A 23,457-nucleotide genomic window follows, 5' to 3' on the forward strand; every position below is an offset into this window, starting at 1 on the left:
AACTTTCACTTGATTCCGGATCGCAGCATACCTCCCCCTCTTTAAGACTCCTTTAATGCCCGCTCACGCAATGTGTCCCCCAGCAGGATGCATCCTGGAAGCGCCAGCTCCCGCTTCTCGGAAGGCCGATAAGCCGACGCTATCAACGCCTTACATCCGCGCGTGTCTGGGCAATGGGTTTACCCCTGCCCACCGCATCGCGCATCCTTAGCTCCACCCGCTTCCAGCATCCTGCATCCGCTTCCGCTGCATCTGCCTGAGCTTGCTATCCTGTTTTAGCCAGATTTACAGCCAAGCGAACTTCGCAAATTCCGTTGCTGCACGGAGATAAAATCGTTATGCTAAAGCAAATTTTATAAGCAATATAGGGATTAGAGATTTATTTATAGTTTTTTTAAAAGGTATTTTTGGTGTCGAGTAAGTGTCATCAATATTTCTAATTGTTACATCTTTTGGCTTAAGCATTGGCCACAACTTCGCATTTTTTTCAAGGTGTATGTGAGAGTGTGTGCTAAGCTGCGGCCCCGCCGGAAAGTGAAATGCTTATGAAAGCGTCCGGCTGCCCCAGCCACCCAGCTATTTGACCTTCTTTGGCGCATTTGCCATGCAAAATTTAATATATAACCGTAAGTGAGCTTGGATTCCTGCTAATTTGCCAGCTGAAGTATGCTCGAAAAGGAAGTCCCAGGGATGCGGGCTGCAAAGTATGTGTGGATATCCTCTTTTCCGGCTCTTAGCCCTTACAGATTCTAGTGTTCCAAAAAAAAGATAAACAATGAAGTCTTGACCCAGTTCGGAGTTGCTTTTTGCGCTGCCCGCTGTCATCATCATCTATGTGGTGTGGGTGGTGCCAAATCCACCATCTTTACATACAAAAACGGACGCTTACCAAAATTGAGACAGCTACCGGGGTTACGTGGTGGTACGAGCTAACCCGATACATTTTCTTTACTTTTTTTTTTTTTTCTTTTTTTGGGCTGCTTGATATAGGGCAAAGTGCAGTCAGACAGTCATTGGATCATTTGTCTTGGCATTGTTGCCTTTTCCTCTACATTTCTTTTTTGGTCGTTCGTTTTTATATCAAGCTGCGGGTCTTTCTTCAGGCATTTCAGTTCAAAGGGTCAGATAAAGAAAGGATGTGACATTGTAATATTTTTAGTAGTATAATAGAATCCAAACTAGTACACAAGCAGCTGCTTAATTTCCAAATAATTTTGCATTTTCGTTGTATGATGCAATATCATGCTTATTCAGTTGCATTTTAATGTCTATAGCTCGTACAATGTTCAATATATACATTTTTAGGGTGCAAAGTGTGTATATAAATAAACCGTGTGTGTAGTCATTTAATAAAGTCTTTACAGTTTAAAAAAATGGGCATAACCATTAAATTGTTTTAAATAATACCCTGGAACTAACAATTTATACAGATGTATCAAAATCAATTTGTATTATTTTTAATTAACCGTTTTTGTTTAAACCAAACCATTGTTTCCGTTCACCAAACATTAAAGCAAGGGTAATAAAAATATGAAATTAAATCATATCAATTTAGAGTTTTATCACTTTTTTGTTGCCAATTAGCAGACAATGCATTCGTTAACTCCTTTGTAATCTGGCCGTAGGGTGCTGCATTTCCACCAGATCTCCCATTTTAAAGCATTTTCAGCCGAAATGACGCTCTCGAAACGGCCCACACAGATACACCATCACACTCACACACACGAATTTTGCTTGAAGGGAGAAAAAAAGTTACGAAAGCAAACAGAATCACTGCCCCCTGACTGGAGCTGAATGTTCAGAGCAAATGAAGGTGTCAAAATGACAAGCAGAGACAGCTAAAAAAAAAGGGAAACGAAGGATGCACACACTTACACACACACACATAGACATACACTGGAATCCAAGAGGAGTGGGCAGGACGTGCGATGGATGGATGTCCGCCTTCCTTGCCGCCCCCTTTTGGAGCCGCCCCTTCCGCCTGTTAGCCCGGCTAACTGTGTAAATGGCAAAGCGACAGCAGCATTTGCTAACTTTGCTGCAGCAGCAACAAAGGCCAAAGCACAGCCCCAACAAAAACTACATAAATGTATCTATATCTATATCTATCTAAGCGATGGCCGTGCATTGTATTGCAGTTACGTGCTCGATGGTCCAGCAAAATGGCGAGGCGAAAAAATCTCTGAAACAAAATCAACAAAGAAGCACCAAGAACAGCAGGGGTCTTCTCGTTTGAAAAGTCTTGAATACACTTTTCGTATAAACATTTAAGAAGCACTTCTCTTTATAGTCAGAACATATGTAAAAATTTACATTTATATAGCTGGCATTGATGAAAACAGTCGGAATAGCCGCTTAAGTAAAAAAATTTAAAATCAAAATGTATGTCATCTTAAGATAGATAGTATTTATTTATACTTGTAATTTATTTTTGTTTTTATATAATGATTTCCAAGCCCACATTATTGTATAATAAATCTAAATTTTTCTAAAAGCAATTATGTAAAAAGTGAGCACACCAATCAGCTAAAAGCTAGAGTATCTCCGATAGAATAGAGCCAGCAAAACAGCTTAAAGACTTTGGCTGTGCCAACTGCTTACTCACTTGCCAAATTCGCAAAGCGGATTTAGCTTGTAGCCAAACTTTAAATGAGTTCAAGCAGATTTTGAGCGCCCATCGAGCTCCAACATCGCCCCCTTTTCCAGTTACGCCCCCGCCCCCAATTGATGACTGTACTTCTGGCGCTGATGAAGCATAATGATGATGGCTTTGCCTGATTGATTGATTGATAGCTGAAGGATTGGTCGCGAGCGCTGGGATGGTGCCCCCTCAATTTGCACTTGAAACTTAAGCGCACGGCCGGCCGCAAATGAATTCCTAACAAGAAGAAATTCAGATTGCTCATACGCCGCGTCAGCCGTCGTGCGGTGTATGTATAATTTTAGACCATCAACGATGCACCACATATAGCACCCCCACCTTCGGCTCACTGCCCCCTCTCGGCACGACCAATTAATTTCGTTCAAATAATTATGAATGTTCGAATATTTTTTGTACACAATATTTGTATGTAGCATTGGGGCAACGAGCGCCGCTTTTTTACGACGACCATGAGCCGGAAGTGCTAGCGAAAACTGTCGCACCAGCGAAACTGGCCGTGCCAGTGGGCACATGGCATTTTCGATCTCCCTCGGCGGCGCCAGTTGCATTCGGAATGGATCAGTGGACGGGCGTGCACCGGGCGTTCGTCATACGCGCCTACTACAAGAGCAACGACTCCATCAGCACCGCCCAGCGACTCTTCAAGAAGCAGTTCAGCATTTACCAAACGCCGCCGACGAATGTCATCAAGTCCTGGCTGAGGCACTTCGAGAGCACAGGGTCCTCGCAAGGAGGTTGTGGAGGATATGCACGATCCTCGCTGCCTGTAAGTGGAGTATTCAGACCCAATAAGGCTAGTAGAGATGAGCTGCAAATGTATAAAGTTGTAGGCAATACTTTTTTTTATTTACTTATAAATATTGAGTGCAATTCCTAATATACATGTAGTTCAATGGAGTTCTTTAAATGTAAATCATTGGGATTATTAATTAGATTCTCTGACAAATCTATAAGAACTTTAGGGACGTGGTGGATATAATTCGACTTTATTCATCAAGTCAAAAAGAAAGGAACTTTTGGTTCATCTTACTAACAAATGGAGTCTCTAATGTGGTCTAGCCCCAACTAGTTATTTAATTTTATAATTTCATTGGTCAAATTTGTTTCCCATTAAAAGGCATCATTTGTATCATTCCAGCAAATCTTCTGCACCATTTGCAATCAATGCCTGAGTAATGAGAAGAACTTTAGCAGCTCCGTGAAGTGAATATGCACATGGGGCATAAGTTCATCTGTTTATCGTATATAAGTTAGTGTGTATGGTTCGCAAATAAATTTCTTGGCTAATTAACAAGCTTGCCAAATCAACACATCTGCCCGCTGGCTGGCTGTCTTGACCCACTTGCTCGTTTGCATTTCTGAAAAATGTATACGCAAAAACCAAAATCAGAAATTCTTTTGAGCAAGTGTGTCATGAAATTGCCATTCGTTTCTGCTCTATATACCTGGGCAGCAGATAAAACAAATATTTTCCAAGTATACCAACCGACGGGGGTGTACACATCACGTCAACGCCGCAAATTGGTAAGTAATCCAGCCAGATTAAATCGAAATTCATTGCCATTCCCACCACCACCACTCTCCCGATCCATTAGGTTCGTTCAGTTGCAAATTTTTCAGGCTCTAATATGTCACGGTGGTCACAGCTGAAACCGATGGAGTGGTGTAAGGCCGTCTACAGGGACTATGATTCCTGGTCATTCGTCAAGTGTTCACTGGCATTCTGTGCCGGTGTGCTCCTGGTCCGAAGCCTCGATGGAAAGTTGCCGGACAGCAGCTAAAGTTCCGAAATTTAGACCTATAACTAATTGAATATAGGATCATATTGCCAGTCATCCAACCAAATTGTCGTCGACGAAGGAGCCAAAGAAATCAGGATGACTCAAACGCTTTAAATTTAGCTGGTATATTCATTTACGTGTTGACTTAAATAAAATAACAAACATTAAGTTCACGCGTTTATAGATTTTGGAAAAATTTGTATTTATTTTTAGGCCAAGAACAAATTATGTTTATTTTCTATAATAAACAAGCCTTCGATTGCCCAACATAATCAGTTTTCATAGGTTTTAGCTCATCCTTAGTGGCCTTTGTGACTTTCATTTGGTTTATGACACAACTTGTCAGCTTTTGGCAAAAAGTAAATCTCATATTAGCCATTTTCCGGATGCCATGTTTACTCCGGCACCTTGCTGAAAATGTCCACTTTGGGGAGGAATATCATCGAGCTGTCATGTTGTTACTTTGAGTAAAAAACCATGTGTGAGGCCTGTTGACAGGCAAGTTGGAGCTGGATGATTCCACAAAATGATACATACGCTCATCCTACTTACAGATTACAATCGGAAAATGCGCATAAGGTTTTACATTCTGCCCGTTTTTGGCATTAGTTTGAGATATGTGTGCCGGGAAGGCATCCTGCCCCGCGGCAACGAAAATAAAATTAGGCGTCGCTTTTTGCCATAAACATAAAAATTGTTCCTGCATCCTCAGGAAGCTGTCTTTCCAGGGGGCAGAACATCCATAGCCACCAGCGATTCCTTGGTATCATAATTTCGAAATGACAGGTAATTTGGGAGCAGCAAAAGGAACAGGAAGTGGAAGTGGCATCTCGATGGTTCTGGGGCAGGGGATCGTGCGAAGTGCGAGCACCAAATGGGAAAATGATGCGGGTTTATTAAGTATCGTTACTCAAGAGGAAAACCTGCCCAGATACCCCGAACGAAATCCCTCTCAACAAATTTATGATGCGCCGTTTTCAAAAAAGTACCGGTACCCCCTAAAAAAATGCAGAAAAATGTATATTGTAAATATGCTCGAGATGTAATAGTGGGGGTGCCACGTTACTTACCTTCTTCAACGGGCAGCCACCCAGTGATTTAAGCTCGGCAAAAAATGCTGCCGCACATGAACATGCAACTAATGAGCTGAGTTATTTCCAGTGGGGTTGTTGGGGCAGCAGTTACCCGGTCTCTGGAACACGCCACGGGAGCTCAGCTTTTCCGGTGCGGGTGGTTTAAACTCTAATTGAAATTTAGATAGCTGCTACGTGTGCCAGCCGGAAAATCATCGCCAGGTGTCACGGTAGGTGATGAGTTAAACAGCCGGAATGGCGAAATGCGTGCGGAAATTGGCCCCGGAATGCCAAAGGATCAAGTGTCGACGCCAAAAGAATTTTCAGGTCAAAACGCTGGGCTGGAGATGGAATGCAATTTAGACAAAGGCCTGCAATTTATTATATGTCTTTAAAAACAGTCATTATTGAACTTTAAAGAAATTAAAGGTACAATGCATCTTAATAACAACCTATGCTCGAAATGTTTGTTTCACTTTTGAGAGTCCGAAAATATGAGTTTAATAGGCCTTTTTAAAGGAAAAACTAGTTATTGAAGTAATTGCAATATCAAGATGATTTCAGTTCACTAACAAGTATGTATGGAGGAATTATCTGGCATTTCTGAAGCCATATTTCATTATAGAGAGCCCTGCAGCTCGTTTAAGATTTGGCTATTAAAAACGGCGCCATTGATGCGAATATTTATTGTGGCCTGACTTTTTCATAATGTTGGATTATCTAGGCACATGTCCTGCCAGGATTTATGAGCCAGGAATAGCACACAAGAGGTTGAGAGCGACGGAGCTGCCGGAGGGGTGGCCAAAACCAAAGCCAAGAGTCAGCTTTAAGCCGTAAGGAAATTGAAATCTTAAGCTTTATTGTTTTACTGGCCCCTCGTCTTTGCCATTCAACTGGGGATCTCTGTGTGCTCGACGCGACGCATGCAAAGTGAAGCAGGAAAGTGAATAAAACTGCAGCAAAAGCAATTTTCATAAATATTTAATGGATAATGGCGAAAATAAGCGCAAGGAGCAAGACACATCGGCATGATGAGAGGGCAGGGAAATGGCCGTCCGTCTGCTTCTCCCCATTCCCACTCCCATTTTCCGCACCATCTCCGTTCTCGATGTATTGTTTTGTTTGTGTAGATATATGTGCCCCCTCATACAGGCACTTCGCCCACCAACCCACCGTATTGATATGTCAGCATAACATATGTGGGCATTTCCCCGAGTGTGTGTTCGCCAATCTCAGCTTTTAGTTTCGGCCCAAGGCCCAGTGATTCTCATTAAAATTACAACACAAATAAAACGAAGAAGGAAGGTGGATGATTGGTATCGACTGTTGCGCTTACCTTGTGATTAACTGGCTTAAAAGAATTGCTTAAAAGTTGACAATAATATTTAAAGTTTAGACATTTGTTCAATATTAATATTTTTAATCATCATTCCAAAATTCTTGTAATTGTATTTATTTACTGTGCTTTAAAATATTAGTTGGGATAATTAATTAAATGGCATTCATTATAGTGTGGCTTAGACAGCTTATATTATTTTCCGATTATTAGTAATTCCTAAAAAAGTAATTAAGCTATTATTCTCGAAAATACTTATAACAAAAATATAATAATATTATAACAAAAATTTTAGATACCCCTTATGCCTGCCGATTACAGCGTATGAAAAGCCGGCGAAATGAGGGTAAAATTCACGCGAAATGGAGCAGCCAGCGAACGTGAGAGCCCGTCCATTGTCTTTATCCTGGCGCTTTTCTGCTCTCTGCTGCTCCTCCTGGTCGCTGGAGTCCTTTAAGTGTGCCCATTACAGACGGCAGAAATCATAACAATAAAAGTGTGACGGGGCGGAAGGACAGAGGCGGTTGGCGGATGGCGGATGGGCGATGGGCTGTTTGGGGGCCAGAAAGCTCCCCCCACTTAATCGATGATGATGAATAATTGATTCGCTGCGATGCGCCCAAGCATGGAAATGAAAATGTCGGTGCATGCGGGGAGCGGCTTTCTGCTTCTGTTTCTGTTTAAGTTTCGGTTTCAGTGCTTCCCTTTTCGCACGTGTGTGTGTGTGCCTGTCTTTGTGTGTGTGTCGGCGTGTCCTTCTGTGTGTAACGAATGGCAAATTTCAGGAAGCGGAAATGGCAATTGCAAGTGATGGGAAAAGGCAGCAGAAAGACAACGGCTGAGGCAAATGTGAAGTTGTGCGCTAAATGAAATGCCAACAAAGCAACACGGCCGTGCAAAACGGAAATAGCAAATGCGAATGACGCTGGATCGTTGGACGGTTGGCTGGCTGGATGGCCGAAAAATGGTGTTGGGCGGGGGTCTTCGGATGACAATGGGTGTCCTGGGCAGGATGGGCAGACAGGTGCCAAGGCAGACAATTTGCCGGTATTTAAATTCTATTTTAAGTTCTGTTCAAGCGCGTCAGGAAGCAAACGCTAGGAAATGGTTGACCGTGAATGGTGGACACATTTCCCACTAATATGGCTGGAAAGCTTAAGACTTCCTTTTATATGTATATAAAATACTTATTATTTAAAATATAACCTTAAGTTTTTTAAAATATTATAAATATTTTAGTAGCACTATTCTACAATGACTTATAATAATAATTTCTTACTTTTGCTTACTCGCCACACTCATTAGAGTAACAAAAATGACAAGTAATTTTAAACTCATTTCAGTTTTCATTTGCTTGAGATTAACATTTTTGACAAAGGACTTTGAGCGTGTATTAAAAAGTGTTTTTAGCACCATAAAGTATTATATTCACTGCAATTTAAAATGAAAATAAACCTGATCGGGTTAAAGGAAAATCGACGCCAAAAGAAAAAATCCTATTTCATTAAGGAATATTCTCTTATTTTTTCTTTTGAATAAAGTTTCCTTTTCCATTTGACTCTTCACCATCATTCAGTCAGAGCTCTTTTTTTCATTTCCCCCAGGCTACGTGTTTAAAAATATAATCGCATTGAATATTTAAATGCTCGCCAGGGCAAAAGTCGCCAAATACGCTGGCAAAACTGGACGGGAATCAAAATCAAATGCAATGCCTGCGGCTTCTGCGACTGCTGGCTGCCTGTCAGCCTGGCACAAAATTAGATTTAAATATTTTGGCATTTCCCATCAATTTTCATATAATGCAGCCCCATCCTTTTCGCTAGGATGCAGGTCCTGTTGCATGGAGGAATGCTGATAGTGAGTGGGATTCGTCTGTGGCAAGTCATTCCAGCCCTACACAAGCGCACACATCGATGTGGATTGAAAGACAGGCGCACACAACCACACATGCTCAATCATTTATGCAGCAATCAGTGCTGACGTCTTTTCCACACGTACGATTACCGGCATAGAGAATCGAGCCCTACTCTCGGTTATGTGGAGCATATTGGGAATCGAAATTGAGTGCGGGTTAACAATGAGGCAGTTGAGATTGCGGCAGCTTCTACCGAACTTCTGTTGCTCGTGAGTTTCTTGAATTTAAATCAATGGTCCGGGCGTCCACTGCGTATGAGTAATATTATACAAGGATGAGGTATAAACTTAAACAATTGTAGTCGAATTATTTATTTTACCATGATCCCTAACTTTTTATAAATTGACTATCATTTAAGTAAACAATCCTTTCAGGGAACAGAAATAACTCCTTTTTCAAGGTGCAACCGTGTGGGGCGACTGCACAAAAAATCTATTGGATTATTTGAAGGTTGCAATCAAATTAAGTCAAGTGAATAAATTGACTTTTAGTGCATATAAAAATAGCAAAAAGCTCAAATAAAAATGAAATAAAATTGCGATGAACAAAAAGTTTGAAACTGAATCCATAGAAATTCATCGTTTGCTGATGGAGAAGAACGAAAAAAGGAAACTAAAAAATAAAATTGGTTATATATACGAAATTAACAAGGGAAATTAAACGATCACATAGAAAATAGCAATTTTACTTTAATTTTTGGAAAGTAGTCATTGCATATATTGCTTTCTGAGAAACTCAGTACAAATTTAAATTATTAGACTAAACTGCTAGAAAAATAACTTTAAATTTGATATCAATTAGAATGGATAAGGACGATTTGCCCGACTTTACACAGCTAATCAGCTGCAAGGACTTACCGAACATAACTCTGCAAAATATCCATCCCATTCACAGTATGAAGGTTTTCATGTCCGAGCCTAAAAACGCCGATGCCTCTATTCCTGAATTAATCAAACGTCAGGAAGTGTCTGGAGAGCAATATCGCAAGGTACTTAAAGTCATAAAGGAAAGACTTGTTCTGAAAATGGCAACGATGCAAGAGCTTAAGAAGTATCTGCTGGATTTGCATTCGGAGATCAGAAAGCCCGGTGCAGGGACTCGTTTTGTGACCAACCAGGAGAAAGTTAAATTGCATTTCCTAGACGAGACGGAAATCAGAGAAGTCGAATTGTCTGACGCCGTGGAACGTTGCAACATAAAGCTGAGCTCGCTTTATTGCGAAATCCTGGCTTTGGACAGCGACATGGGCAGTGTCGCCTATTTGGAGAGGGTCGCCCAGATCAACATAGACTTTATCTTGGATTGGCATAAGACTCAGAAGCAGAAAAAAACAGGCAAAGTCCATTCCGCCGGCGAAGTCTTCAAAAACACCGTTTAATTTGGACTGTTTCAAACCTAACATGTTTCACTCATTTGCACTGATTATCACACTATTCTGAAGAATAAATATATATCGCGAAAGCAAATACAAACTGTTTTATTACACCCCTCTCTCTGATGCGTTCAATATGAGATTGAATAGTTGAATTTCCAGCAATGAAATTAGCCTTAAGTAATCTGCTCCTCTCTTAAATCCTATCCCTAGGAATCTTGTTTTCCCCCTCGACTTTTCCTGCTTCATGTCCTTCCGTTTCCCTTTTCTCCGTTTACCTGTCACTGCCAGCCCGCTGGCCGCTTCATCTTCATTCCCCGTCCATGAATAATCCCTGCGACACTTGCGTTTTATGGCTTTGCATAGTTAGGACCTGTTAAAGGAGGGACCTGGTCCTGGACAGTGTGCTCATGCATCTCCTCTTTTAGCCAGCGCTTAGCTGGACCTGGGGAGTTGAATCTGTAGCTGCACAGCAAAAAAAAGGTAAAAGGTTTCAAAAAGATCACATAAAATGTACCAAGAGTTTCAAAGTCCATATCGATTAAACTTGAGAGTATTTTAAATTTAAGTAGTATTTTTCATACCGTTTGCTGGCAAGTTACTTATATTTTCTCTGAGTGCACAGTGAGCTGGGAACCGGAGCAGGAAGCCAACAACAGGTTGCGTGCCAATGCAGTTTTTCATCGTGAAATGTCGGCGCTGATAGCGATTGTAATTATTATGCTGGACTGCGGGTATGTATGTATGCAAGGGGATTCGTTTTTCCGAGAGGCAGAATGGTTCTATTTCAGGTCCTGGCCACTCTTACTTGTTTCCCATTCTTTTTCCCTCTTGTTGCCATCCACTCTCCGACGCATAAACGCCGCTAGTTATGCAATAAATAAAATGCAATTGTTGCGTCAGAAAAGCTACATAGATGGCAGTGCGTTGGTCAGAGGGGGGAGTGGCTTTTTGGCTCTGGGCTTTTGCCGCCATGTTTGCGAACAACAGCAAGATGGCGTCCCGCATCCGTTATAGCCGAACATCCAATTCCGCGCTCACTTTCGCTGCCTCAGTTGCTGGGCGTCTGCTACACTTCCGGTTGGAAAAGTTGTTGCATTGTGTTCGTTTCCGTGGAGGTTCCACATCCCCTTTCCCAGCTCTCCCAGCTACTCTGGCTTACTTGGCACCACTTTAATTTGACAAACCATCGCATTTAACGGCACGGCGTAGCTTACGCTCCTCGAACAGGCAGCGACATCAAGGCGAAAGGTCAAGGAGGTGGCTTAAATAATGCAGCGAACAACGAAAACGACAAAGTTGCCAAAGACTTGGGCTAACCGGCTGCTGTTGCTGCTGTTGCTGCTGTTTCTGGCCAGAACTCACTTGGCCAGCATAGAAATTGCAGTTTACAGTTGCTAATTGAGTGTGCCGAGTCTGTGCAGGTGGCCTAATGTTGGTAATTAGTGTGAGCCAACTTTGCCAAAAAGATTCCGGCAGAAAGTTTCCCAGGATGGGCTTTTGTCAATTGCGTAAGTTGCCGTCGTGTCCGGAAAATATATGTATGAGATTGGATAACAATGAATTATATTTAGCAAACGAAATTCAAATTAAAAGCACCTTAATTGGGAATAATTCTGGTCTTAATTTGATAGGAGGCAAAGCCACCGCTTGAATTTATGTTACTTATTGACTGTATTGTTATTTTACTCATGCTGATTAGTGTGAATCGGCAAAGTGGTTCACATTTTAACACACTATTATCCATAGAAATATGATTTAGTGCTTTGTGGAATCTGCTGAATATACATGGAATGACTTTCAGGTGGAGCACATTAAAGCCCGTACAGAGATATTCACTCTTGGCTAACTGAAATAGCATGTATAGGCCTTGCTGTGCATTCGGTTTAAACTCGATTAAAGCCACGCACAACGACATCGGAATAATGCAGTTGTTTTGGGAATATAGCTGACCAGTTTATGGGCAATCCGAGAGATTTCGAGCGTCTGCAGGCAGGACCAAGCGATCCAGGACACGTGCGCGTGCTTTGTCTGACCAGAGAGGACAACGAGGAGATGTTGCCACATGTGGCAAATTAACTTTAAATTAAGCAATTAATTTAATTAGAGCACGGCGAGTGCACAGTGCGACCCCAAAGATTTGCCGCACACGCAACAGTTGCAATTAAGCAGCCTTCGCACACAGATGTCCCCACACAAATACAACCGCAGTCACAGTAATGCACACCCCCACTCACAGATGAACATATGAACGTAAAACAATGCTGTTTCAGCTGCAATTGCATTTTAAGCGCATGCGGAAATTACAAACTCAAATTGATAAAGCAAAACCTGTGCACATGTGTGGCCCTGGCATATGGCATATGGCAGTAATAAAAACCTGGTTATATAAGGTGAAAAATTGGCTTACGCCTGGGACTCCAGCATTGCCAAAAGAATCCGAGTGCCAGCACATATGAAATCGGAATGCAATTCATTTCTCCATTAACCAATTAAACGCAATTTATCAACTGACGTTTGCAATTTGCAAAAAAAGAAAGAAATAACAAAACTATTAATAAGGGATGTGTGTAAAAACTTTTACAAATTTAAATTTCCACTGACAGTCAACACTGAAAGGGTTTTTAAGTCAAACGGAAATTTGTTTTCAATTAAGAGTTGATTTAAATTTAACTGCCGTTTCTGCGATGTTGAAATGTATTTTACTGCGAACACTAACTTGTTGAACGCATGAAAATAAATACCTTCTGCGGTAATATACAGACTTTAAACAAATGTATGCTAAGACTATTCATTTAAAACACCATAAGCTTCTTAACTTTCCTTTTCTTGCCAAATTCTCAACGAAAATCACAAGTCTTACTTTAATGAATATTCTTGCATTGTTAAGTTTAAACAAAAGTAAGTGAACTCTTCAATTTACTGCCTTTCAGTCAATGTATTTCACGCCAATGGCTAAGATCCAATTAGTGGCACTTAAACTCTATGTCTGAGTTAACTATATGGTAGTTAAAACTGTTAAGTCATCAAGCACTTTCTGCGGCATTTGCGGCTGCCAAAAAAGGGAAATTCATCCCCATCAGCATGCTGTACAGCTTTCTGCTATCGAAGAGAATGAGAGATACAGATGGGAAAAAGTTAGACGATTGGTAAGCGGCTTAGTGGTCTTTTTGTATACATTCACACTTACTAGATCGAGTCGGTGCACTTGCCCTGGGCATCTCGCACCTGATGATTTCGGCAGCGGGCGGGTTTCTTGGTAGCCGGCATCGAAGATCGTTGAACTTTTACCTTGAAAATGGGTGAGTTGTGACCTTTGGGCGGCGTGTACTCAATGTTCTCGCGCAAAGTGGGTGGCGTAATTAAAGCAGTTGGTGCCGCTGCAGCCATAATTGGTATATCCTTGGATCGAGCATGAAGTGGGTGGTGCAGGGGCTTAGTTAGTCCGCCGATTGGCGTCTCTACAATCATCAGATTATTCAGCCTGGACTTGGGCTTCGTTATACCACTGGCTGCAATGTCAGCCAGCAGATTTGAGCTAAAGCTGGTACTCAGCTGCGTGGCTTCGGTGGTAGGGGCCACTGTAGATACAGTGCTCTCTGGCAGGGTGGCCGATGTGGTGCTCGTTGTGGTGGTGCTACTGGTCCCTGTGGTTAGCTTGATCGGTTTGACGGTCAACGTACTGTCATCATAGTAGTAATCCTCCTCATCGTTATACGTCTCCTAATTGAGAGATCGCAGATGTTATTTTTAGCTCGCTGGCAACTCGTTAGCTGCATATCGGTTAACTGGTTTTTGGGCCCCCACTCACCTCTGCCAATCCATTCTGGCCCACCTCGATGATGGCCACATCCTTGATGCTAACGTGGATGTTGAATCTGCCAGTCTGTCGCTGATCGAAAACAACTCGCCCTGAATCCGGCACTTCGCTGGTCGTCAGCGTTTCGGCCTCCTCGATGGGCAGCGTTTGGGCCAGGCCAAAAGCCATCAGCGTAAGTGATATCAGCAGCATTTTCAAATTGAAACCAGTTCTAAGGGCGTAAGTAAAGAAACTCTGCTAAAAGAACGTCTGTTCTTCTTGAAGCCGCGATCACAACTGATTTGGTCGCTGGCTATGTTAGCCCTACTTAAAGGCCTAACAAAGTAGGCAACACTGCAAAAAAGTACAAGGGGTATTTCGAACGATGGCTAATAAAGGGATCTTGATTAGACCGGTTTTACAAATTGACTCATTATTACAATGTTGTGTAGGTATCCACACATTATGGGACAATTATGAATACAAAACTGCAATGGTACTCTTCCTGAAAATGATACTCTCAGTGTACACCTCTCAACTTGAAACCCTTTTTCATATTCATTTTTCTTTAAGCCCATTTTGTATTTTAAAAAGATGGCAAAACCGACATACCCCAATTATGGCAAGGCTCTATGCAAATAACCTGCATTTATATCTCCATCTACTGGGAACCGATTGAACTGCATTCAAATATGGTGTGCCAATGCACATTTAAACTAGACTATTTGAAGTCCCATGTATGGACATATATACATAAATATATATTTCGAATATTTACCTGTTACCAGGCAAACACAAACGCCACCTTTGAGGTGCTAACAAGCTGTTTAGAAGAGCTGGGAACTAAGTGACCAACAGTTTGGCTAATACCAAATGCATATAATCATAAGGGTAAACAGATAGACATCCGAGCAAATAGTGTGGCAGTCCAGTTTAGTTCATTTGAGGACTGTTGATGTGGGTGAGTGACATGGAATTGGTTCAAGAACGTATAGCATTTAAATTGGTGTTAAATGCTTCCCACCTACATTCATTAGAGAGTAATCCCCATTGCAGATTAATGGTCAAGATGGAGATTTATATGCCTTCCGTTGCCGAAGTACAAATCATAATTTGCGGCTCAATAGGCGCAGTTCATCGAAAAGTCATTAATTAATCCAGTTATCGAGTCCAGAGAGTTTTCGGCCTTCAATTATCAGCTATTGAGTAATTAGGAGGTCAGTTCCTGGCGCTGCCAATCAACGTACCACCTCCATTTACATAACACCTAACCACTAATTATGCAATTATGCAAGCCAGTTTCTGGAAAATCATATGCCAAGACCGCTTCTCAACCGCCGTGTATCCTCATTTGTATGCAGCGCCATGTAGAGTGCAAAATCAGCATTTCTCATTAGATGGAATCCTCAGACCCAAAGCTAAGCAAAAAAAGTATATCCTCAAAAAATTAGATTAATTTGAAATGAAATTTCATCCAACTGCCCGCGGTTTCCACTTTTCTTCGGTTCTGGGCGGCATTCGTAATTAGTTTTTAGCGAATTTTGGGCCGCAAACATTTCAAGGTTTAATGCATGGCTGGCCAGCCTTGAGAAAACTTTTTCGTCTTTCGGGTGAGACCCCTGTCATGCACAGCCAGAAGGAAAAAAATAAAATTAAAGGACGCAAAAGGGTAGAAGGATGTTGGCCGCATATGAAGTGTATAAATTACACTTCATCATGAATTTATTATCAGTGCTGCAGCAGCTGCATCTGGAGCTGCCACGAATGCACCACTGCAGCACGCTGGCTCAGCACAAGATGTGCTCCTTCCGTTCTCACCTGCACACAAGCACAGCCACAACAGGAAGTAAACGGATTTTTAGCACCGAAAGCATATATACCCTTATATGTAACCAAAAGAAATAGCAAATAAATAAGTTTAAAAGTATGCATTGCAGACAATTTCCCCACCGTTATAACTAACTAATACTTACTAAGCAATATAAATATCGTTTTATAATTCTAAGAACTTTTACAAGGGAATCCGATTCGTGTGACCCACAAAATAAACTTTTATTAAAAATTCAGACAGCTTTGGTAACGTGGTAAGAAAAAACACCTTGACTTATAGTCGTCTTCGAGTTGTTATGCTTGTTTTAGTGTTATAAAATGGGAAATATCAATAATACCCCTAGAAAGGTCATAAAAAGGGTGCTAAACACGCAGCGTGGCAACAACAGCGCTTGTGGGATGTTGACCAGGGCATGCATTTTTCGCGCCAGGAAACTTGAAATTGTGTAAACTCAGCAGAAAAATATTAATTCTAATTTCCAAAGCCATCCCAGACCAAGGACTTTCGTCTCCTCCTTTAGAAATGCTCGCCGCTTAGCAGCACCTTTAATTTTGCACTTTACGGAAGACTGAAGGGAATTTTTTCGTCTGATTTCGTCCTTTTTTTTTGCTCTATTTTCAGTCGTTACACAACCATTTGGAGCTTTCATCAATTAGCTCCTTGAAGGCAAAAAAAAGGTGGCAAACGTTGAGTAGCTTTTAGTGTCGTAAGACTGTCAGGAGAAGGCTTATCCCAAAAAAATGCTGCCTTCTTTTTTGGAAGCCGTGCTTGCGAAACTAATCTTCAGGCACAGTTTGGTAAATCGCATTTTCAAGTGGATGAAAATGAGTGAAATTGACTGTAAAGTGCGAAAGCACCAGATGTTCATTTGCGAGATGTAAATTTCACACTTTTCTGAATGAGCAATGAAAATACAAATTTAAGTAATTGACCTGCATCCCAAACTGCTTTGGACAGTCTATTAAACCTCAACAAAGTCAATAATATTTGTACAATAGAAAGCATTTTAACATGAGGTTTCACTGTATGACTAAGCTCACTTTATAGGGGACATTTGTTGAATTATTATCACTTTTAGTATATAAACCATACCAAATGCAACTAAGCAACCCGCATAACATTTAAATTGTTGGTTCGTAGCTAGTCAAGAGAATATTGGCAAACTTACCTGTAGGTTTTCATTTTCTACAATGGTAAAAGTACACATTGATATAAATCAGGATTTTCTACATTCATATTTTATCTGTTATCTTAGCAAATAAATTACCCAATTTCAGAAAATTGGTTTTTATGGCTTACTTTAAGAGAGGTTCTTATTCGCTGTTGGTTTTTGTAAATATGGATATGCAAATGGCGTTTAAATAACGTCCGAGCAAAAAATGTATTCTTTTAACTTTAGTTTAAATCCACTCCCACTTTTCCACATAAACAAATAAATATCAATGTCAAAGTCGCAAAATGTAATGTCATCAGCCTGGGATTTTGATCCAATGGTAAGATATATATCTAAACTGAATTATGAAGGCAAGCAAAAATGGGTCTATCCAATGTTGTCAACGAGCTTGTGTATATGCACATTGGCCTTAAAATGTCGCCATGCGATTCAACGCATTAAGGTGGGAAAATGAAAAAAAATTAATTCGATAATTAAACACAGTGCGCTCATCGTTTTAATCTCTGCGCACATTTTGCATATTAATCACTTAATTAGGTTAACATTATTAAAATAAACACGCCTCTCTCTCTGCTGTTTTTGCGTTCGTATTTATCAGGGAAACACACAAGAGCACATACGCACATACATATCAAGTGACACAGGTGCTTGAAATGGTGGGCTTAAAGGCTCATTTAAGCCCTCTCTGTGTGTGTGCGCTCATTGGGCCAACTATTCGCGAAGCCACCTAGCGGGCACTTGATGTACTCCAAAAAGGCCTCCTGCACGGAGAAAAATGTATTTATTCAAAAATAATTTAGGGATCATGAAATCCTCAATTTAAATTGTTTTTGGGAAGCTACAAAATTTTTGTCTTTAAATGCAAAACCATGAAGTATTATAAATAAAATGTATATATTTTTTAGCTTCATCTTTTCGAAATAATTTTAGTAATAAACTTTTACTGTGAACATGCCAGGAATGCCAACGATTAGATACGGGAAATTCATACGACAGTCAAATAAACGCGGACTGCAGCCACAAAGAAATGTGTGTGTGTATCCTTATCACACAGCACATAAATAATATTTATTGTTCTTTATGGGGCAGCTCAAAGGGCCGCGAAGATGCCAACCCCACGGCCTAGTGTCAGTTGGGAAACATTCAAGTGTTTCAAATATTTTTTAACAGCTTTCCCCCGACACTTGTATACACACTTTGCCTCGGAAAATGTCTTCATTGCGCTTTAATGAAATACGTAAAAGAAAACGGCGGGTTGACGGCGGGTTTGAGGGGATTCCCCGCTTGCTCTTCCTATTTGCACTTTAAATTGCGCACAAAAGTATGCTCGAGCCTTCATAATAAAGGCAATTTATGTGCCGCTTACCTTTTCGTTCCTTTTAGCAAACATTTCTCTGTCAGAACTTTGCGATTAAGTAATTCCAAAAGTTGTTTGTTCAAAATTACTCAAGTTCATGGAATATGTTTGCTAGTAATATTTTAAATTGAGCGACACTGTCATTTGATATATTCGGGCCATGAGCCCTGTGTCTTTGCACAAACTTTCAGCAGACTTGCTTGAAGTAAGGTTCATCCCGCCGCAAAGAGACATCAATCAACTTGAGCATCAATCATCTCGAAGTTCCGCCAGCAGAAGGTGAGTGACGAATGCCGTCGAGATGGCTGCCAGGATTGTTAGGTGTCAACAGCGGAAATTCTATTTAGATGACATAATTGTTTAAAGTGTTACTAGGCAAATGCAAGTGTTTCACTTTGATTTCAGCATTCTCATTCCCAAAAATGTTATGGTCACTGTATACTGACCTGTATAGCCTTAGGTAAAACTCAACTCTTCAACTCTGTTACTGTATATTTATTAATTCTTTATATATCCCTATATACTTTTCGTTTAATATGAAAATGCAGTTTTTTAATTTATTTTGTAAGGCCTCCGAACGGTGAGCTTTCCGGAACCGGGGGCCTTCTGTTTTCCGAGTACGTGAGCCATAGAAGTGGTGCTCTTCGCCTGGAGCTCATGGCCCTATGGACACGTACAACTACCAGGAGCACCTGATGCTGGGAGCTGCCCACGGCGAGATCCAGATGGTGTTGCATCCATATTCAGGAACTTCTCGCTGACCACCAGCAGCTTTCCGATGTGCCCAACCAACATCTGTTTTTTAGTGTCATGGTAGAGAGAACTGGCACCTGTTCTGTTCTTACGAATCCAATTCTCATGCGTAGTTATAAATCAGGTAAATTCCTAATAATTATATTCAATTAGTTCACTTCCTTTATATCATTAAATGTCCACTCATTTCAATGGATTTTCTTGCTTGACAATTTGATTTTAGCATTTAATAAATCTTAGAAGTCCGGGTCAGAGATCGAAACCGCAGCGGATTTCCTAGCCACACCATTGAGGCTCATGCTGGCGGAATCGGAAGTGGAAATGTATTTCACCGCCGGACTGCTGGGGCCACGCCTCCTGGTGGTCAACAAGAGGACCCTTGTGGAGCACTTGAATGGCGGTTACGCCTACTGCACCATCGTGGGGCACTGGCAGGTGTCAATGACGCAGCAACGGCGGATGTACCGCTGCGACTTCCCGTTCAGCGGAATCCGCCATTCGATCGGAACTTCTACTAATTTATAATCTGCACTTTGAATACGTTGGTCACTGGATGCGAAGGACTATACATATATACGTGTTTAGATTATTGTGGCGAAATGAACATAGCTTGTAACTCGTTGTGAGAATAAGGACCTAATGGTGCTTGCATTTATTGAGGATATCCTGAAAAACTTCACTCAGCCTCAGGGATGGAGCATCCATATTTGAGCTTAACTCATTTGGCTTAACTTTTGTCTGGAGAACTTCTCGAAGTAAATCGAAAGGAGGCAATGGAGAGTCGATGGGCAATTGAAAACATATCGACGACTGGGTAAATAGAAAATTCAATTTGAAACGATTGCTTACTAGATAACGAAAGCCTGCCTGACTGCCTGCCACTCTGTCGGCTATACACTTTTGGGCCAGCCTTCAGCAGAACTTTCCACAGACAATCCACATAGCATACGCTGCTCGTCCTCATTCCCATCCTGTCGGATTCCCCCGAAAACCAAGCGCACCCAATCCCAGCCCACGGTTCCTGCCCACTCAGCAAGTTGGCCACAAACAAACTTCCTGTATCGATGGTAACACTCACGTACCTTTATCGCCCAGCCCCCGGGCCAATATCTAAGTGAAAACACAGATCAACAGTACGACAATCAGCAGTGAAACAGGCCCAGACCCCACAGACGCACATCCGCAGTCAGGAACGTATTCCCATTCCCACTTCCACTTCCACTGCCACCGCCACATCCACATTCACTCCGTTTCCAATCCCAAAACTCTCACCTGCAACGTAGGCAACATCAGAGAAGGCAAAGGCAAAGACAAGGCCGAAAGCCCCAAGGCATCTGCACCGGGGAAAACCCAGTTCTCCCAAACTAAATTGTAGGAATACAATTGAATTTAGGTGTGGTAGACAAACAGCTTGACCTCGTAAATGAATTAAAAAGAGGTCCTAAAGATTAATTCAATTTTTTGAAATCGTTTACTTAGATGGAAAGAGATTTGTGTACTGTACACTTTTATATATAGTATAATAATTATTCTTTATTTTAAAACAAGTTTGAAGTTATTGAAATGTGCGATCTCTTCTTTGATATTCAAGAAATGCATAGGCTTTTTCGCATTTTTCTTAGTGTGCTCACCATACTCCTCCACAAAATGGCAGGCAGGTTACAAATTGTATGCTCCATCTCGTCGCTGTCTTTTCCTCTTTGAAACCCAACCGCCCCACATCCTTGGGGCACTTTGATTGGTTGGAGGCGTCTTGGCCCCTTCCCTTGTTCTTGCACGTATTACGGCCAGTTGCATTTCTTGGATTGCATTTAAGCAACATTTATGCATTTTTAATGTGACAGCTGAAATGATGAGACGGCAGGCTATGTTTCCAATTCCGCCCTTCGCTTCTTTCTGCTGACAGCGTGTGTGTGGACTTGTACAATGTACATTCACCTGCCCCAGTATCCCGCACCATTTGACCCCATGGCTTATGCATTTTGCAGTGTCAAGAAAGTTTCACTCTCGTTTCACTGAGGCCAACAAAACCGACAATTCCAGTAAATCATTAGATAATGTGCCGGGGATTTACGTGGGCTCAGCACATCATGCATGATATATTGGATGGATCATGCATATTTTTCGGCTAGAAAACTAGTCCAGAAAGGCAGTTGAAATATTCCTTTGGAAAACTATAAATACATTTGTGTAGTGGCTTAGTTGTCCTGTAGTGTCCTCATAGAAACGAGTTTAGAAATCTTCTAAATTTAATTGAAAAACTTTTAGAAATTATAAAAATGCTCTGGCCAATCAGCAGCTGCTTCTGCACCATTTGGGTTACCATAAACTGGCAGCCAATGCCCACCATCTAGCACCAATAATGGGCCACATTGGGCCACATCCAAATGAGAGCCCGACCACAATTGACTGCCAACTAGGCGCGCGCATAATCATTGCAATTTTGTATGATTTCCATGCCCTGCCCTGCCCTGCCTCATTCGACCGCACCGCACCCGCCACTCAATCGTCGCACTCGAATGGCAAATGCCACGCGGCGACCGCAAAAAGCAACGGACGTACTTACGTCCTGTATCGACACTGGCTTTTGCCGGGACCAAAATCCTTACTCCGCTGCCTGCAAGTATGCAATGCTTTTTGTACCCAGCACTCGACCAAATCGGACCTATATCATATATGAAATCTCTTTTCAAATGCAACTATATTGGCAGAGTTAAAACCTATATTCTGATACCTATTAGAGTCTCCTGTATGGATTACTGGGTATTCCAGGATCAGGCACTCGACCATAAAGTTGCTTGGTCGTTGTGAAATGGAAACAGGAGCAACAAGCAACAGCAGCAGCAGCAGCAGCAACTGCAAGTGCAACGTTGGTGTTTATTAGCATGATTAACCCCGCCGCATTGGCGCACAAATTGCGAACCCATTGAATTTAGGTCAGCGGGCGGATAATGAGGGGGGTCGACATCGGATTGGGGGCGTGTTGGCGGCGCTGATGGGCGATGGGCGGTGGGAGGTGGAAAATGTCAGAGCATCTTGTAATTTGATTTCGCCGTCATCCTGGCAATCGGCGACGCTGTTTGTTGGCTGTTTGTGAGTGGGCTGTTGGTTATTGGCCTGACATTTTCCTGATTGCAATGGCCAACAAAGGATGGCCAGTGGAGCACCAATTTGAGTGGCTCAAAGAAATGTATACCTCAAATGTTAAAGCCTCGAGCCTAATTAGATTTCGATGCACTTAACAAATAGAGAGAGACAGAGAGAAAGAGAGAGAAGAAGCGACACAGGGAGTCATGCATTCGGGCTGAAAACAAAAAGCCAAAAGGCTTGTCACACTTGGGTTGTTTCGTTTCATTTCCGGTTAACCACAACCGGCGTAATAAGCGGCACTTCCGCTCCGGAATGGTCTTGAACTGTTTTGTTTTCTGCGCTGCCATTGTTGGTCCTGTAGATCCTGTTTTTATTGTGAGTCAAATTTTTGGTTCTAGGCAGAAGACAGGAGCTTGAGCATCACCAGGATGCTTTCACTTCCGCCCTCCTTCAATAGGCACATACAGAAAAAGCTATCGCCAATTATTAATGTTTAATTATTTATATTTTATATTAGTTGGTTTCTAAAGCCGCAGTATGTCAAAAAAAGTATGATAAGAACATTGTGTTTTGATATGTTCAGTTTTTAACTACCTTCCTCTATGAATTCGAAAATAAAAATTCATTTGATGACCAAATCATATGGTATTTTCTCGCTCTGCGCAAGTTTTCGTTCTCAGTGGTTTCTGGGCTTTGCATCTGAATGGCATTTTTGTGGGCCAGTTCTTTATAGCCCCCTGCGTGCCATGCAAAATGGAGGAGCCAAAAGCTGGAGTTGAATTTTTATTTGCATTTTACTCGATGGCTGCAAGGAGCCATTGTTGCTGTAATTGCCTGTGTAGGACATGGCACTTGGCTAGCCAAAATGAAAGGAGCACGCCTCCGGCAGCAGTGCGTTTGTTTGTTTGTCGAGAGCAACAACTGTCCCAGAATTGTGGGTTGTTAACTGAATTCACCTCCATTTGCCAGCTGCCGGCACCGAGTGCATAAAATAGTCTAATTGTTGACATAATTAACCTGCCCATCGGAGCAGTATATGTGGTGCAGCATCTGCTGTGTATTGCTCCTTTCATTAACATTTCGCACATCGCCTTTCGAATTTCGAGAGCAGCCCAAGCACGTAAATAATGTGCGATTTCAGTGTAATTGCGTTGCAAGTTTGCGGCAACAATGTGGCATGCTCCCGAGGACTCCGTCCGGAAATGCAGGCGCACTTGAGCAGCACTTCATCCCATCCACCAACCACCATCAGTCTAGCTGCGTTATAATGGACCCACTACCCAAACATATGTTGCACAATCATTTTATTTGCAC

General features: G+C 41.7%; 5 protein-coding genes across 6 annotated transcripts; 4 read left to right on the forward strand and 1 right to left on the reverse strand.

Moving 5' to 3' along the window:
* The first annotated feature begins 1,932 nt into the window (after positions 1-1,932).
* LOC117138591 lies at positions 1,933-2,271 on the forward strand. Its single transcript, XM_033300772.1, has one exon. The coding sequence runs from the start codon at positions 1,933-1,935 to the stop codon at positions 2,269-2,271; it is 339 nt and encodes a 112-aa protein (XP_033156663.1).
* A 919-nt stretch (positions 2,272-3,190) lies between these two features.
* On the forward strand, positions 3,191-3,974 carry LOC117137478. The gene is made up of 2 exons (XM_033298955.1): positions 3,191-3,428; positions 3,801-3,974. Exons 1-2 carry the CDS (start codon positions 3,216-3,218, stop codon positions 3,867-3,869), a joined length of 282 nt encoding a protein of 93 aa, XP_033154846.1. The 5' UTR covers positions 3,191-3,215; the 3' UTR covers positions 3,870-3,974.
* A 101-nt stretch (positions 3,975-4,075) lies between these two features.
* Positions 4,076-4,599, forward strand: LOC117138592. Its single transcript, XM_033300773.1, has 2 exons — positions 4,076-4,186; positions 4,258-4,599. The coding sequence occupies exons 1-2, from the start codon at positions 4,076-4,078 to the stop codon at positions 4,441-4,443; spliced, it is 297 nt and encodes a 98-aa protein (XP_033156664.1). The 3' UTR covers positions 4,444-4,599.
* Positions 4,600-9,546: 4,947 nt separating this feature from the next.
* On the forward strand, positions 9,547-10,222 carry LOC117137409. Its single transcript, XM_033298835.1, has one exon. It carries the CDS (start codon positions 9,570-9,572, stop codon positions 10,143-10,145), a length of 576 nt encoding a protein of 191 aa, XP_033154726.1. The 5' UTR covers positions 9,547-9,569; the 3' UTR covers positions 10,146-10,222.
* Positions 10,223-13,057: 2,835 nt separating this feature from the next.
* On the reverse strand, positions 13,058-14,231 carry LOC117137408. Of its 2 annotated transcripts, none has more exons than XM_033298832.1 (3): positions 13,951-14,231; positions 13,330-13,862; positions 13,058-13,241 (listed from the first exon to the last, which is right to left on the reverse strand). In XM_033298832.1, the coding sequence occupies exons 1-3, from the start codon at positions 14,149-14,151 to the stop codon at positions 13,166-13,168; spliced, it is 810 nt and encodes a 269-aa protein (XP_033154723.1). In that variant the 5' UTR covers positions 14,152-14,231; the 3' UTR covers positions 13,058-13,165. The 2 variants fall into 2 exon arrangements, with proteins under 2 accessions (XP_033154723.1, XP_033154725.1); XM_033298834.1 differs by having other exon boundaries at positions 13,147-13,238.
* Positions 14,232-23,457: the final 9,226 nt, after the last annotated feature.

This window comes from Drosophila mauritiana, chromosome 2R (assembly GCF_004382145.1).
Source record: "Drosophila mauritiana strain mau12 chromosome 2R, ASM438214v1, whole genome shotgun sequence".
In the NCBI taxonomy this organism is placed as follows: domain Eukaryota; kingdom Metazoa; phylum Arthropoda; class Insecta; order Diptera; family Drosophilidae; genus Drosophila; species Drosophila mauritiana.